The 17,496-nt window shown below is 46.9% G+C and overlaps 1 protein-coding gene across 2 annotated transcripts; it reads left to right on the forward strand.

Annotated features, from left to right (window-relative positions):
* The first annotated feature begins 753 nt into the window (after positions 1–753).
* On the forward strand, positions 754–15,268 carry PIGV (phosphatidylinositol glycan anchor biosynthesis class V). Of its 2 annotated transcripts, none has more exons than XM_077838015.1 (4): positions 754–809; positions 6,140–6,300; positions 8,852–10,024; positions 11,612–15,268. In XM_077838015.1, exons 2-4 carry the CDS (start codon positions 6,214–6,216, stop codon positions 11,921–11,923), a joined length of 1,572 nt encoding a protein of 523 aa, XP_077694141.1. In that variant the 5' UTR covers positions 754–809; positions 6,140–6,213; the 3' UTR covers positions 11,924–15,268. The 2 variants fall into 2 exon arrangements, with proteins under 2 accessions (XP_077694141.1, XP_077694142.1); XM_077838016.1 differs by having other exon boundaries at positions 758–809; positions 6,003–6,300.
* Positions 15,269–17,496: the final 2,228 nt, after the last annotated feature.

Raw genomic sequence — 17,496 nt, forward strand, 5'->3', positions numbered from 1 at the left:
GGCTGGGGCCAGATTTTATTTTTTTCCTCTCTCCCCACGGTGGGTGAAACTGAACTAAGTTGTCCAGGAAGAGCCGAACCTCCAGAGCAGCTGGTTTTGAAAGACGCTCTTGCGCAACAGGTGCGTGGCGTGGGCGGGCGGGCGCGTAAGGCAGCGGGCTGGGGGGACTGGAGCTGGCGGTCACGGCGGCCTCCTCCCCGGGGCTGCGGCCGCGCGGCCAGCGGAGCCGTTGTTCGGCCACGGGGGGCAGCGTCTGCGGCTGACGCTTGTGGGAATGACACCGGTTTAAACGGCCTCTGAGGCCCTGTCCCGGCCCCTCCTGCTGCCTGTGGGGGCGGGGAGTCAGGGCGGGCTCCTTTTTCCGCCCGCCCCCCCCGTCGCTGGCTGCGCGGTGTCCGTTCCGGGGGGGCAGCCCGGGGGGGGGGGGCACCTCAGCAGGCGGGAGCGGCTGAGGGCCGGCTAGACGGGGCCCAGCGGCTGCCAGGGAGCGGGGGCCCCAGGGCCCGGAGCTGGCGCCCCAGGGCCCGGAGCTGGCGCTGAGTCACGGATCCTGCCCCCGCAGCTCGGGCCCCCGCGGGTCGGGCAGGCGCCGCAGCCGCTCTGGGGCGAGGCAAAGAGGGCGGCCCCCCCCGCCCCCGCGGACGCCGCGTGCGCGGCCCGGGCCGGCAGGCGCCTTCGCTCAGTCCTACGGCGCAGGCGCCGAAAGCCGCGTGCCTCCGGAAGTGCTCGCTGCGGGGCGGAAGTGAGGGGGCGGTGCCTGGGTGGCGGCGGGATGGAGCCGGAGTGGGAGCCCCGCGCTGAGTGCTCAGGTGGGGGAGGGGCCGGGGCGCTGCAGCCCCTGAGAGCGGGCGGGGGGGCGGGGGCAGCTCCGAGACTCTCCCCCTCGCGCCAGGAGCCCCGGGCGGGGACTCGCCCGCCGAGACCCTCCCTGCCCCCCCCACGGCCTTTCACTGCTGGGGGGCCCCAGAGAGACTCGCCCCCTGGCCCCTCCCCACCCAGAGCCCCATTGCTCCTTGCCCCACAGTTTGCTGCTTTCCCTGTGTCCCCCTGTACCAGCCCCTCCCCCCTCCTGAGAGACCTCTTAATCCCTCCCCGTCTCCAGACCTTGTTCTTCCCCCCGCATTGCCAGCACTGGGTTTGTGTGAGGAGGAGAGACCCCTGGAGGGACTTTCCTACCCTGGGACATTTTGAATGAGGGAACTTCGTCCTCCCCCCCCCCCCGAGCCCTGGGAGCCTTTACAGTCACACACAGTGCCCGATCCCTTGGCAATAGGAATGCGTCTGCAGGGCGGGACACTTCACAATCTGTTTTAAAATTGCTCTCCTTCCCCAGCGAGTGGGCCTGGACACATGGGAAAGCAGCGCCCATAAAACTTAGTGTGGGGTCTGTGGGGGAGGGGAGAGAAGGGATAAGGCCAGCTCTGAGGCCTGGAAACAGCTACAACTCTTTTCACTTTTTGCAATGTCCTACTCTTTTCCTCCAGGATATGAAGTACTTAGTGTTCTGTATCCACCTATGAGAGTATGGCCACACAGGGATTTTTAGTCATCTTAACTAACGTCACTGTAAATTCTAGTGGACACAGGACAAAAATGTTTGTTTTTTTAACCCTAAGCTGCAGCCTAAATACAACTCACAACAAATATTTGTGGAGTGTCTACACAGCGTTTACAGTCTTCTCAGTTAATGTGTTTAAAAATTCTAACACAAAACTGGTTTGCTGTTTTTTGTCCCTTTTCTGTTCTTTGACAACCTGTGAATTATATAGAGGGAATTAAATGGAAACCAGTTCCCTGATTCCCCCACCTTCTCAGTCCTGGAAGGAGAGGATGCCCAGAGTGTTCTGTAGCTGCATGGAGATCTGACAATGAAAGAGAAAAGTAGTAGGGAAATGTGTGCAATAGTTGTTCATCTCAGGCTGACGGTCATCTGGAAACACATACACGAATAAGTGCTAGGGGCTTTCCAGTAAGAGTTCAGAAGTCAGACTCAGACCCTGGGATTAACTTTTTAAAAAATCTCCTGACATTTAAACAAAACTAATTTTGGAAGGGCTGGGTTGCATGTCATGATTTTTTTACTCTTGGGGTTGTCAACATTCAAATTGACCCTTTTAAAAGGGGTTAGTTAATTAAAAAAAAGTGGAGTGAAAAGATGAGCTCTCCCTGCCCAAACACATCATCTGAGACCTAGGAGTAAATCATAAGATACTGAAGCATTCTCTAGTCTACAACCCTACTAGGAAGATTTATAACAACAGAAGTGAATGTATTTAATGGAAACACTTGAAGTGACCTGTTCTGGGGTTGAGGCCCTTTTGTGTCTATAAATGCTGCTTGTATTCTATGGTGTTTAATAATAATCCATTAATAAACACACAAGCTATTTAAGTAATTGTCTTCCAACCTTGAAAATGTTCCTATTCAGGGCTTCCACAGTGATCTAACCTCTGCTGGAGTCTTTGCAAATTGCAGGATTTAATTTATCTCCAAAGTGAGGAGGAATAATTTTGTTTCATTTTTATCATTTTAATTTAAATGCCAGGTGCAGGCTTTGTCAGTTTTAGCCATCTGAAAGAACCAACAGCAAAGTAATGAGTTGGAGTCCACAAACAAACAAACAAAAGTTACTTGGTTTGATACAAGCGAGTCTTGTGAAGTGATTTTTTTTTAAGTCTGATTTCTCTTATTGTGGTTAGGTACAGTAGTATTTCCAGACACACTGGAAAATGTGTGTTAGAAAAAGGCAAAATAATTGGAGTATACCATTGTGTGCAAGATTAACTGGACCATTTTCAGACCTGCTGTAAGCAGGTGCAGCTCTCTTGACTTCAGTGAATTGGTACCCTTTAAATCAACTCTGGGTGTGGTCCAATGGGCCAGTTCTTTCAAATTAATTATACAGGGACAGCACCATGTTAATTTTTGACCCAGTGCATAAATTTTGCACAAATAAGCTTTTAGAAAAACTATGATCAATAGAAATGTTCCCTTTTTTAAAAAGTATTTGAATGGAAAATGTTTTTAAAATAAATAAATAGTGCGGTGGCTACAACCATATATTTTAGTCTTGTGCCTGAGGACCAGACACTGAAGCTGACTAGAAACAAATGTGAAAATGACTAGGCTTTCTATTATCCAAGCTGTTCTAAATGCAAACAGTATGCAGAATAAATGGTGAAAAGTAAATTGGATTTCTACTGTTGTTTTACTCATCTATGATGTTGGTGAGAAGCACGTTCTTGTAAATATATTTTTAATTCAAGAGTCCCTTTAATCTGAAGGAAGATTGCAAAAATACTGAGAGATGCCTAAATCATTGTGTTATAAGTGCTTCCAATGTGTACATTGAAATGGATTTCCTATTAGGAATCCTATAACCTAACCAGAATCTGATTGCCATAGTATATGGAGGGAGGAAGTGCCAATGTAGTAAGAGTGTACTGCCCCCTGGTGGTGGACAGTCACCACTACAGATTTTATAGCTCTTCCATAATTTGTTTTAATTTACCTGATGATCTATCTAACATCTGTTTGATTGAGGTTCATACCCTTACTGATAGCATAATGGGGTGAGGCAAAGGGAATTCCTGTCCAAAAACAAGGAACTAATTAGAAATACTGAACACTGATAGAAATTCACCTTTAATTTTGCATAAGATTTGACTTTTCTTCTATGAAGTTTTTTTTTTTACCCACCTTTGCTCCTTGTGTCCCTTTTCTATCCACCCTGGTGTTCTTGTGGTCCTGTGAGCAACACTTGGTGGTGCTTTTTGTGTAAAGACATCTAGACCCATGCAACACTGTGTTCTCTATCGATATGGTGGTTGTGGATAGTAGCTTTTTCTAGGCTTTGCTGCCTTCTGATAGAGGGTGTGCTGACAGAAACAGGCTTTTCTTATGGATTGATTTGAACCTTCTTGGCATATTCATTTTAGGATTTTTTAAATATCCAAAGTGGTGATAAACTTCGGGGCAAAAAATATCTTATGTTCTTTAATAGGATTTACAGCTGTGAATGTGCTTTAATAGAATGTAATCTAGGCTGAAATCCCGCACCATAATAAATTATAACTTCACAATTCGGTATTGTATTCCCCATGTTTATTACTTTATTTGTCTGGTGCTATAAATGTTTGGGAGGGACAGAGGTATATCAGCAAAACCAAAAGTTTTGTGCGTGAGAAAACAGGAAGCATAAACTAATGGTTAAAGCCTAAAACTGGGACTCAGCATATTTAGGCTGTTGTTCTCGGTTTGGCCACTGGCCTGCTCTGTGTCCTTGGGTGAGTCACTTTACCTCTCTGTTTCTCCGTTTTGCCCACCTGTGAAGTGAAGATAATGCCACTTCTTTATCTCACAAGGTGTTTTGAGGCTTAATTCATGAAAGTTTGTAAAGTGCTTTGAACTCTTTGTGTGTATTATAGAAAATGGAATCAGTAAAATTATTGAGTGGCGCACAGAGTGTGAACCTACAGGCAACCTAGCACCTACCATTTCTCAAAGCAACAAGGCATTAAGGGCTATGGGAGCCAAGGAAAGACTCATATTATCCTAAAGCTCCCTAGAGAACTGCATAACCGATCTGGAGTTTACTTAGCTGCCTTCCATGACCATGAGCCTGTTCTGATCATATCTCAGGGGTGGGCAAACTGTTTGGCCTGAGGACCACATCTGGGTATGGAAATTGTATAACGGGCCATGAATGCTCATGAAATTGGGGGTTGGGGCATGGGAGGGGATGAGGGCTCCAGCTGGGGGTGCGGACTCTGGGCAATGCCAGAAATGAGGAGTTCAGGGGGCTCCGGGCAGGGGAGTGGGATGGTGGGGTGAGGACTCCCCTGGGGATGAGGAGTTGGGGATGCAGGAGGGTGGTCCGGGCTGGGACCGAGGGGGGTTTGGAGGGTGGGAGAGGGATCAGGGCTGGGGCAGGAGGTTGGGGGACAGGGGTGCAGGCTCTGGGCAACGCTTACTTCTAGCAGCTCCTGGCAGCAGCAGCATGTCCCCCTTCTGGCTCCTACACAGAGGCATGGCCAGGCAGCTCTGTGCATTGCCCTGTCTGCAGATGTTGTCCCTGCAGCTCCCATTGGCCATGGTTCCCAGCCAATGGGAGCTGTAGGGGCTACGCTTGAGGTGGGGGCAGCGTGCAGAGCCCCCTGGCTGCTCCTACGCATAGGAGTCGGAGCAGGGACATGCTGCTGTTTCCAGGAGCCGCGTGGAGTGGGGCCAACCCCATTCCCCAGCTGGAGCGGGGCAAGCCCAGGACCCTGCTCCCCGGCGGGAGCTCGAGGGCCAGATTAAAACATGTGAAGGGCCAGATGTGGCCCCCAGGCCGTAGTTTGCCCACCCCGTCATATCAGCTCTGAAAATGTCAGCCCAGAATACTAAGGTGTGTGTTAAACTGGCTTAAATCCTCTAGTTAAGGTATGGGGAGATAAGAGTCCCCTTAGCATATGTCATTTGCTTGAGTCAAGCAGTTGCCCTCACTCTAGTGAGCAGGAACCCCTGCCAGAGCATTAGAAGAGCAGTGAGAGAATAGAGTTCTGTAAATATGTCAGGACAATGATTTCTCTGTTCTGTGGAGGGCTTAAGTAGTAGGTGTGAGACACTGAGGGGATTCCAGCCCTCATCTTGCAATGGTCAATGAATTCAATGATGTTGGAAGGTGTTGGTTTGATAGCCCTAAAGGCTGAAGTTTTATGTTTCTCCAGAACAAATACAGGATGGCCAATGGGAGCTGCAGGGGTGGCATTTGGGGCAGGGGCAACGCGCAGAGTCCCCTGGCTGCCCCTAAACATAGGAGCCAGAGGGGAAACATGCCGCTGTTTCCAGGAGTCATAGCACATGCGCATGGAGCGTACCCCACTCCCCATCTGGAGCGTGAGCGCAGGGCAAGCCCCAGACCCCACTCCCCAGCAGGAGCTCAAGGGCCAGATTAAATCGCAGGCCGTAGTTTACCCACTCCTGTTCTATGGTGTCCCCTGAACCATGGTCTCTTTCAGAAGGAACATTCTTCAAGTTTACAGCCTGAGGTTTATGAGGGAAGTACTGTTGGCCAGTAAGTAAAGATCTGTAACTTACAAAGATAGCTGAAGCCTGCAATACCTCTTTGTGTTCCTGAACTCTGTGTTTAATTCAGGTTTCAAAAGCCAGAGAGAAAATTTCCCCTGCCGAAAGCAGCAGTGACCCACTGAGGCAACTTCCAAGGTCATAATGAAACTGATGAATAGAAGAGACCCCTATTTTCGAGAGGTCATCCGGTTTGCAGTGTGTTGCAGAGCCCTGACACTTGTGCTCCAGGCAAGTCTCCTAATGAACACAAGACATTGTACTAAATGTAATATACTACTTCCGAGTTACCTCCTCAGTACTGCAGGGTGTATTTTGAGCTATCACGATCTTCCTGATTGTTACTGGACTTCTAATGCAGAGGCCTACAAGCGGCATCTGGGAAGTCGTGTTGCTGTCAAATAGAAGTTTGACATGGTTAATTTACTTTTAAATTAAAACTTTTGTGTGAATTCACTGCTGTTGCAAGCGGCTGTTTTGACAGTTCTATAGACTGAAGTCCCCTGCTTATCCACAAAACAGGTACATTAATCTTCCCACTCAAACAATTCCCAAGTCTCAAGCCTAGAGGCACTATCTCTAGACATGAGGAAATCTCAGTGCTCATGGCTAGGGCCCTACCAAATTCATGGTCCATTTTGGTCAATTTCATGGTCATAGGATTTAAAAAATTATAAATTTCATGATTTCAGATATTTAAATCTGAAATGTCATGGGGTTGTAACTGTAGGGTCCTGACCTAACTGTGAAGGCAGCAGTGCAGAAGTAAGGGTGGCATGGTATGGTATTCCTAAAAAGAAAAGGAGTACTTGTGGCACCTTAGAGACTAACAAATTTATTAGAGCGTAAGCTTTCGTGTCACAAAAGCTTATGCTCTAATAAATTGGTTAGTCTCTAAGGTGCCACAAGTACTCCTTTTCTTTTTACGAATACAGACTAACACGGCTGCTACTCTGAAACCTGCCATTATGGTATGGTATTGCCACCCTTACTTCTGCGTTTCTGCTGCTTGCAGGGCACTGCCTTCAGAGCTGGGCACCTGGCCAGCAGCTTCCGCTCTCTGGCCACCCAGGTCTGAAGGCAGTGCAGGAGTAAGGGTGGCAATACCGTGACCCCCCTACGATAACCTTGCAAAAAAAAAAAAACCATGACCATTTTTTGCGTTGGGATCCCCAGTTGAGAAACGCTGGTCTCCCCCATGAAATCTGTATAGTATAGGGTAAAAGTACACAAAAGACCAGCTTGTATGTGGGGAGACCAGATTTCACAGTCCGTGATGCATTTTTCATAACCCTATGAATTTGGTAGGACCCTACTCATGGCCCATTCACTCCTTAGTGTATCTGCTGAGACTGTCAACAAGGAACCCAGCTGTTTTGGCTTTTGTGAAGTGAAACCAGTCAAACTGGGAAAGATATTGAGCGCCACCAAACAGCCAGCTGATAGTAACAACTTTTGGTTTCTACTGGGTTGGGATGGATTTGAACAATCATCTGAGAGATGAAAGGCTCCATATCTGAAAAAGTCTCCTAAGCCAGCCAGTTTCCTGGTAATGTAGGTTTCACTGTAAAGCATCAACTTTTATGTTTTTCATTACAGTTTGTTAAATGCAGCCCTTTTTTTCTTCTGTTCTCCTTCCCCTGTTAGTGCCAGCACTGACATAACTGAACAAGGGACACCCCTAATTCCGCATTTTAAGCTTCAGGACTGCTCAGTCAGATGCATGACTTTCATCTGGCTGGGTATTACAGTGCTTTAAAATTTAGACCCTAGCCTCTTGAGCGTTCTGTTTTTCTCTCGTCTGTTAAAACATGGTGAATGCCGCAAACTCACAACGGGGCTAGTTTGTCGAGAGTCCCGTTCGCCTTTCTAATAGGAAGGTCAGGGGACACCTGTGTGTCAGCTCCAACAGCAGCATGCTAAGCAGCAGAGACAATGGGGGTGTGATCTAGTGGCTGGAGAAGGGGCCTGGGCACTGCATTCACCTGCTGTGTGACATCAGTAAGACGTCCCCTCTCCGTGCCTCAGTTTCCCCATTTATAAAGTGGGGGTCAAAATGTCCGTCTCACCAGCATGTGGGGTTGTGAAATAATCATTGTAAAGCAGTTGAGAGGTTTAGATGGAAGCTGCTATAGTGTACATTCACTAGCACAGACAGAGTTAGAGCTGTTCTGGAGTAGAAATGAATAAACTGTGCTTCATAGCTAGCTACAGAATCACAGCCATTACAGAAAGAAAAGGCATGCTAATTCATCTCCATTTCCCACCTCCTGCACCACAGAGGTTAATGCAGGATTTGGATTTTTCCCTGCATATTTTCCAGAGTGTTGTCTGGTCTAGATTTGAATGTTCCAAATGATTTGGGTTTTCACCAGAGACTATGTTGTCCAATAGGTCTCACCACTTCGAACCTTTTCCCGATACTCAAGATATGCTACACTGCCAAAAAAAAAAAAATTTTTTTCTTTTAAATCAGGATAGCTAACCAACATACACTAACTTGGGCTAAAAGAGCAGCAAAGACTCGGCAACTCAGATTAGCATCTCGAGTTAAAGCCCATGGGGAGCCTGGCCTTGAACTTGAGCTGCTAACACATTTCTTTGCAGTGTAAACATACCCTTAGCCTGCATTTCTTGGCTCCTGTTTATTCTCCCTTCTTGGAGTTAACACTTTGAGTCCCTGGAGTCCTCCTCCTGCTTGGGACTCCATTTGACTGTCTTCAATGCTGGAAGTCACAATAGAATGCTTGGTTAATTTCAGTTCTCTCCTTCTCTCTTCCAGGCCCTGTTTAACTTCTTGGTCCCGGATCATGCAGCAGATGCCTTCTCTCCTCCCCGCCTGTCAGAACCCAGCCTCTGTGACTGGTTGTCAGAATGGCTGTTGGGAGGCTTGTCACACTGGGATGCAGAGCACTTCTTGTTCATAGCTGAGCATGGCTACCTGTATGAGCACAACTTTGCCTTCTTCCCAGTGTACCCCCTCAGTGTGCGAGCCATGGCAGAGGTCACATTGTGGCCTCTGCAAGGGCTACTGTGTTTACGGAGCCGCCTGCTCTTGTCAGCGGTGTTTTTGAATGCTCTCCTCTCAGTCCTGGCAGCTGCTGTCCTCTATGAGCTGGGGTGCGTGGTGCTGCGGTGTCGCAGGATGGCCTTCTTCTCCGCTGTCCTCTTCTGCCTCACCCCTGCCAATGTGTTCATGACAGCCGCTTACTCAGAAAGCTTGTTTGCTTTCCTGGTGTTCACTGCCATGCTGCAGCTGGAGAAAGGACAGAGCTGGACCAGCGCACTTTTCTTCTCCCTTGCTGCTGGTGTGCGCTCCAACGGGGTGGTCAACACTGGCTTCCTCATCTATTCCCAGAGTAAAGACCTTGCCCTCGAACTCCAGGCAGGTGCTGGGACTGTAATGAAGCTGCCTCATGTCTGGAGACGACTCTTCCGCTTTGCAGCTTCAGTGGTTCTGATGTCTGCTGGGGTCTTTTTCCCATTTGCTTTGTTTCAGTCCTATGCCTACTTGAGATTCTGCAATCCTGACACCGGCTCTGAACAAGCTGTTCCCAGGCCGCTCTTGCAGCTGGCTGTGGATAAGGGGTATCGTCTAGCGGCCATGAATGGGGTGAAACCTGTGTGGTGCTCCCAGGGGCTCCCTGTGGTCTATTCTTATATTCAAGATGTTTACTGGAATGTGGGCTTTCTAAGGTACTTTGAGCCTAAACAGGTACCCAACTTCCTGCTAGCTGCGCCGGTTACTGTGCTGGGCTCTTGGGCCACCTGGTTCTACCTCACTGCAAATCCCCAGTACTGCTTAATGCTTGGGCTAGTGAGAAGAAAGAATGAAGGAAGGAAAGGAGAAGACTCTGATAAGCCAGTGGATGGATTTCGTTGCTTCAGTGTCTTTGTTTACATGGTCCATGCCACGGCTCTTCTGGCCTTTGGAATCCTCTGCATGCACGTGCAGGTGAGACATGTGAAGCAGCATATGGCAGTGGTGTCTTTAAAGGAATTGAATGCGGTGGGCAAGGTGATAGATTGACAGCCATGGAGATGGAATTTGTCTAGCCACAGAACAAGGACAGGGGCAGTGCAAGCTTCCCCCCTCAGCACATTTCATCGTGCTCTGTAGGAACCACTTCCAGGTCAGAGATGACTGTTCAGTTTCCCTGGCCATTTAGTTCCTTTTCTTTCATTGACACTGCCTAAAAGGAGGCCCATTAGGTGCCAGGTGTGATGGGGACACTTATGCACTAGGAACTACCGGCTTGTTTCACTTTGGCCACTTATCTAATGGATGGTGTTTGTAACATGCTCATCACCAGGACAGCAAAGTGCTGCTAGTCAACTGTCGGGGGTAAAGACTTTGGGCCACTACCACCTTGGGCTGGGCTTGTACTGGTGACCTGGAAACAAAAAGCTCTGTAACCCTGTACCAGTCTCTAGAAGTGTTTTAAGAACTCACGTGCAGGAGGTACTCTCTCTCTCTTCCCCTGCCTCCCAATGTATGAGCAGGACTCCTCCTTCTGGAGTCTGTCCCCTCTCACTTGGAATCCTGTTAAATAACCTCTTCAGTCTCTGACATTGCTTTGGCAGGTCCCCAGCAGATCTATGGGTGTAAATGTTTGCATGTGTTCAGCAGGCAGGGATTAGTGGAGAATGTCTCTGGATTCCTCCTATGTGCTAATAGTCTGTCCCTCCAGTTACTCTAGACCCTTCAGGGTTGAGGAGGGTTATAGGACATACATGCTAGAGGGGATGCCATGGAAGCTTCACAGGAATGATGCCTTTATCCTTCACAGGAGACAAACTGCTGCCATTCAATTTAGTACATGGCGGGGAGGGGAGGGGGGTCGTTGTCACTTTCAAGAAGTTGTTTGCGTTGTAGTTGTAGCCATGTTAGTTCCAGGATATTACAGAGTGGGTGAGGTACTATCTTATATTGCACTAACTTCTTTCCAGAAGAGCAAAGGGAGTTGTTTTAGGCCATTGTTTCCCCTCTCCACACTGTTCTGCAGAGTGCTGTGTACCAGCTAGCTGTTGCTGTCATCCACAGAGATGGTTGCGTTTTAGTGATGCTGCATGCATAGCATTTATAAAGTGCTTTGGGATCTTCTGAAATGTAAGGCTCTTCATAAATGTAAAATAGTCATCTTCTTAGTTAGGGTTTGGCTCTCTCATTTTCCTTGGGGAAGATAGCAAGATTCAAGTCTTTGCTGTAGCCCTGCTCAGGAATAGGGCTCTGTAGAGGTTTTAGTAGAGATTTCTGCAGAGCTGTGGCAAGTAAACTGTTGCTGTGTTTTTCTGTAACCTGGAGGTTACTTGGCTGCTTTCACAGACATCTTTATAAGCGTAACCCTGAGCTGAGAGGCATTTTATTTCATATTATTTTATAATAAATTCTAGCACCATAAAGTGGGCCTATATTTCACTCCAATTTGTCAGTAGTCTGTTTGAGGCAGATAGATTGCACCTTTCATTCTTCAGAATCAGGGTCACTTAGAGTCACAGGCACATAATTAATGTGCTTTTTTTTTCCCCCTGTTGTTTTCAGGTTCTAACCAGGTTCCTAGGCTCGTCTACACCAGTCTTGTACTGGTTCTCTGCTCATCTGCTCCAGAACTATGAACCTTTGCTGTGGAAAGAAGGAACTGCTATCCAGACTGCAGCATCCTTCTCTGAAAAGCCCAGTGTAGGCAGCTCTTTTCTTGGATCGTTCAGAAAAGGGATTTCTGAAAACCCCATCATGAGATTACTGCTGAACTGGAGAATAAGTTCCCCTCTCACCAAATGCATTCTGGGATACTTCCTGTCCTTCTGGCTGCTGGGGCTGATCCTACACTGCAACTTCCTGCCTTGGACATAGTTAGAGTTTGAGAACATGTATTTGTGATGGACCTGCTAATGGGAACGGAATCACTGCTCAGAATATAAACTTTTTTATTTTTTTATTTCCAAAGGCATACAGAGCCCCCAATATGTGCACATGACTCTGCTCTTATTGCTGTAAACCTCATCCTTCCTCATTCCATTCTCCCCCTACAATTTGTGCATTACTGGTCGTATGATGGCTAAAATCTAATCTGTAAACTCTCTGGGGTAGGGGTTGTCTTTTTATTCTTATGTCTTCTGTGAAGCACTTTACCATAATTAATAATGGTCTAGTGAAATGAATTATAGGCCTGTTTGAGGTTATAGGTTAGGTTACAGTTGACATGTCTATCTGCAGAATACAAATTGGGGTTCTGAGATGGTGGAGATACTCAAGGAAGCATCCTCTAGCTCGCAGTGAGAAGCCTTCCTAGTGTGCTCCTCTTTCTGTAGGAGCGCCTGGGCATCATGGAGAACAAGTGGAGTCACAAAGGAGTTGGCTGGAGAGGTCCCTAGGGAAAGTTGTTAGAGGTTCTCAAGCTAGGGCATATGGAAATTCACAAGGGTGTATCAGAGTGTTTGAATGTTGTCAGTAAAGTTTGTGGACCTTATGAGAGTCACTTTTCCCCGCCAAATGAAAAGACATCTCTAGCTTTGGGAAATTTGAGAACTGCCTGTGGTGGGGAGGAGAGTCAGTGTGACAGGGCCTACAGCTTGGAGAGTACTGTCAGGAAGTTGGACATTGAGGGAAGGAAATGAACATTCCTGTTTACTTCATTAAATAGTAGGGGAGTGTTGCCCTCTGGTTACAGCAGGGCAGAAGGACTGAGGTCTAATTCCTATTTTCAGTTCTGCTGCTGACTTGCTGTGTATTCTGGAGAAAGTCACTTCCTCTTTATGCCCTGATTCTACTCTCCCTTAAAGTGGAGACAGTGCTACTTCCCGCTCTCACCAAAGGATTGTGAAGTTTGTTTAATGAATGTGTGAAGCTCTTTGAGATCTTTTATAGAAGGCACTAAAGAAGGGTAAAGCATATACTGTTTTTAGCGTAAAACAGAATAAGCTAATTGTGAATGTGATAGTCTCCAGCTGTCCAAGCTTCTGATGAAGGCTTTGAGGATACATCTACAAAGCAAGCAGAAAGCTGTGGCACTGAGTCTCAGAGCCTGGGTCTACAGACTCAGGCTCACAGGGCTCCGTGCTGCAGTGCTCAAAATAACTTCAGAGCCCAAGCTCCCCCCTGAGCCTGAATGTCTACACAGCTATTTTAGCACTGCAGCATGAACCCTGTGATCCCAATTCTGTAGGCCCAGGCTCTGCTGCTGGTTTCTACTTGCCATGTAGACGTATTCTGGGTGTCCCCTGAGACTTCTGGTTCTACAGTATTTAAGTATAGTATACATATATGACCAGTTAATGATTTAGGGTGTTGTACATTTGTGCGTGCACACACTCTCTCTCTCTCTCTCTCTCTCTCTCTCTCCCTCCCTCCCTTGACAGTAGCTGTTTGTAGCTGGTCACTTTGGTTTAAATACTGCTTGCAGCAGGACATAACTGCAAACTAATTTGGAAGATTCCTCTGAGGTGCTGGCAGTTGTCACCCCTTCAATTCCAGAAGGGACAGACTTAAAGGAAATGAGAAGCAGGCATACCTGCATTCTGGAACCTAACAACACACACAGCAGTAGGCTAATGTAGCGAACATGACTGATAGTGAGACTTTGAAAACAAACCTACCCTGAAACTTTCCAGCTAACTGGAAGAGGCTATAGTGAGATTTTCCAAAACAGCCCCGGGATCCTGCATGCTGCCACTGAAATCAATTGAATTCTTCAGAGATCTGTCTGCAAAGATCTGCTTGTGGGATTGGGTCCATATTTTTGCGCCTGTAGAAGGCAAGTGTGTCTTCAGTGTTTAAGCTTTGCCTTCCCTACAAGAAAATTCTGCTGACATTTTTAGTCAGACTTTGCACTGGTAAATAAGAATAAAGATTAAACTTAAAACTCCAAATAAAACAATGAATAAAGATAGACCTGTTGCAATTTTAGTATCTCTCTGGTTGTCAAAAACAACTTGTAAACTGAACGCATTTGAACTGGAGTCCCTGAGACACAATTGCAAGAGGTCCTGCGACACACAAAGAGTAGCAGCACTCCAATGGGGGCAGAGGGCTACAGTCATTCATAAAACTACAGGAACCTGAGCTTGAACATGATGCCCCGACTGCCAGCCAACACCCAGGAGGCTGCCTCCTGCCTACACCCAGCAGCAGTGTCTTATGTTGCTGATGCCATTTCAGCAATTGCTTGCACAGGTTGACACTTCCTGGACTCCAGCTTCTGTTGCTTTAGGCTTTGCTGACCCTGGTTATTGCTGTGAAGGGGGAAGAGGCTCCTTATTGCACCACCCAGACTCAGGCCAATGGAATCTGTTTCCTGAGTGTGGGAGATCTCTTGGACATGTCTCGCTCAAAACATGTTTCTCCCCTGACTAATGTGTGATCCATATCTGTGTCACTCATATCCCAAAGCTTCCAGAGAACTGAATGGACCTTGAATCCTGACCATACACAGTTGTGAAATTTTAAATGTAAGAGGCCAAATTCTGTGCTTGTTTCCCCACTATCCAATTCTGCTGATTCCAGGTGAAACTTTGGGGGCAAAGACTTTAACCATCAGTTCATTAACGTCACAGTGGGCTGTGCCCTTTACCTACCCACTTCCACAATAGATGGTAAAAACGTCAAAGAGAAACTGACAGAAATAGCAACCACAATAATAGTAGGGATGTGACTCAAACTGCACAGCAGGAAATTGATGATTCAGCCAGCCTATGTTACCCTTGCTGCCTTATGTACCAGTTATGGCTGTAGAGACTTAGACTCTATTCCGATGCACAAGTCCATTTCTGAGTGTTTCTGCTGCAGCATTATTCCCTATATCCATGCTCTTCATCATTAAATTATCTAGGTAGCAGGACATGTCTTATCCTTAGTTTCTTTTATCGATTTTCATCAAAGCCAGGACACTATTTGAAGTTTGGACCAGGTCAGTAGTGATCAAAAATGGTTACAGTCTTGAGGGTGTTTTGTGATATATATGAAATAAGTGTGCTCTCAGTCTGTTTCCAAGTGGTACAAGTATCCCACCTCTCACCCAGAGAGCGAAAGGATTGAGTGAGCCAGGCAGACTGAACTCTCCTGGTTTGCCTGTGGGTGGTCCCTCCATCAGAGTGGTGAAACATGGTGTGGGTTAGGGAAACTTAACCTATCCTGTGGATAAACAGAGGCCTTCAGTTTCCAGGGTGGTCAGCTCACCAACTTCCACCAGCACTAAATTCACTACAAACATTTATAAAATAAAATAACAAAACAATTTGACTTGTTATTGTTTGCTTGGTTAGATCTGTGGTTATTTGGGGGAGCTACAGTTACACTGGGTCTGTAAGGGGAAGGTGTCTAGTGGGAGGTGAGCTACAACTGGCTTGAAGTTGTGACCATCACCCAGGTGGCTGTTAACAGCTTAATTGGAGGAGGGCACACACACTGGTGGTGGTCCTGCTGTGGGAGTTGTTATAATGGGTTTGAGCCGAGCAAATGGGTTTGTATTATAATGGTGTTATGGTTTGGAAGGGGCTGCAAGTTGATGGTGCAGTGACTGGCCACAAGGAATGTTATACTGTGGTGGTAGTTATGGGAGTAGGGGGTGAGAGGGGCTATGGGTGTTGTGATGGATTACACAAAAAAGAAGGTTTCAGAGTAGCAGCCGTGTTAGTCTGTATCCGCAAAAAGAAAAGGAGGACTTGTGGCACCTTAGAGACTAACAAATTTATTTGAGCATAAGTTTTTGTGGGCTACAGCCCACTTCATTGGATGCATTCAGTGGAAAATACAGTGGGGAGATTTATATACATAGAGAACATGAAACCATGGGTGTTACCATACACACTGTAACGAGAGTGATCAGGTAAGGTGAGCTATTACCAGCAGGAGAGTAGAGTGGGGGGGCGGGGGGAAAACTTTTTGTAGTGATAATCAAGGTGGGCCATTTCCAGCAGTTGACAAGAAAGTCTGAGGAACAGTGGGGGCTGGGGGGAATAAACATGGGGAAATAGTTTTACTTTGTGTAATGACCCATCCACTCCCAGTCTTTATTCAAGCCTTAGTTAATTGTATCCAGTTTGCAAATTAATTCCAATTCAGCAGTCTCTCGTTGGAGTCTGTTTTTGAAGTTTTTTTGTTGAAGAATTGCAACTTTTAGGTCTGTAATCGAGTGACCAAAGAGATTGAAGTGTTCTCCGACTGTTTTTTGAATGTTATAATTCTTGATGTCTGATTTGTGTCCATTTATTCTTTTACGTAGAGATTGTCCAGTTTGACCAATGTACATGGCAGAGGGGCATTGCTGGCACATTGGTAGATGTGCAGGTGAACGAGCCTCTGATAAGGAGTACTACTCTGGAGCCTCTGATAGTGTTGCTGATGTGATTAGGCCCTATGATGGTGTCCCCTGCATAGATATGTGGTTCTCCCTCCCCCCCGACCCCGCTCTCCTGCTGGTAATAGCTCACCTTAAGTGATCACTCTCGTTACAGTGTGTATGGTAACACCCATTGTTTCATGTTCTCTGTGTATATAAATCTCCCCACTGTATTTTCCACTGAATGCATCTGATGAAGTGAGCTGTAGCTCACGAAAGCTCATGCTCAGATAAATTTGTTAGTCTCTAAGGTGCCACGTTTCAGAGTAGCAGCCGTGTTAGTCTGTATTCGCAAAAAGAAATGGAGCACTTGTGGCACCTTAGAGACTAACAAATTTATTTGAGCATAAGCTTTCGTGAGCTACAGCTCACTTCATCGGAACAAGTACTCCTTTTCTTTTTACAAAAAAGAAGCTTACAAGAAGTGGAAGACTGGACAAATGACCAGGGAAGAGTATAAAAACATTGCTCGAGCATGCAGGAGTGAAATCAGGAAGGCCAAATCACACCTGGAGGTGCAGCTCGCAAGAGGTGTTAAGAGTAATAAGAAGGGTTTCTTCAGGTATGTTAGCAACAAGAAGAAATTCAAGGAAAGTGTGGGCCCCTTACTGAATGAGGGAGGCAACTAGTGACAGAGGATGTGGAAAAAGCTAATGTACTCAATGCTTTTTTTGCCTCTGTCTTCACGAACGAGGTCCGCTCCCAGACTGCTTCACTGGGCATCACAGCATGGGGAAGAGGTGACCAGCCCTCTGTGGAGAAAGAAGTGGTTCGGGACTATTTAGAAAAGCTGGACAAGCACAAGTCCACGGGGCTGGATGCGCTGCTTTCGAGAGTGCTAAAGAAGTTGGCGGATGTGATTGCAGAGCCATTGGCCATTATCTTTGAAAACTCATGGCGATTGGGGGAGGTCCCGGATGACTGGAAAAAGGCTAATGTAGTGCCCATCTTTAAAAAAGGGAAGAAGGAGGATCCTGGGAACTACAGGCCAGTCAGCCTCACTTCAGTCCCTGGAAAAATCATGGAGCAGGTCCTCAAGGAATCAATTCTGAAGCACTTAGAGGAGAGGAAAGTGATCGGGAACAGTCAG

Source organism: Eretmochelys imbricata, chromosome 19 (assembly GCF_965152235.1).
Source record: "Eretmochelys imbricata isolate rEreImb1 chromosome 19, rEreImb1.hap1, whole genome shotgun sequence".
Taxonomy (NCBI): domain Eukaryota; kingdom Metazoa; phylum Chordata; order Testudines; family Cheloniidae; genus Eretmochelys; species Eretmochelys imbricata.

What these genes read in the sequence shown, in the direction of transcription:
- PIGV (XM_077838015.1), top strand. Translation starts at nt 6,214, where the DNA reads ATGAAACTGATGAATAGAAGAGACCCCTATTTTCGAGAGGTCATCCGG. An exon ending in CCCTGACACTTGTGCTCCAG is followed by an intron (nt 6,301 to 8,851) that starts GCAAGTCTCCTA and finishes TCTCTCTTCCAG; the next exon opens with GCCCTGTTTAACTTCTTGGT. An exon ending in TCCTCTGCATGCACGTGCAG is followed by an intron (nt 10,025 to 11,611) that starts GTGAGACATGTG and finishes TGTTGTTTTCAG; the next exon opens with GTTCTAACCAGGTTCCTAGG.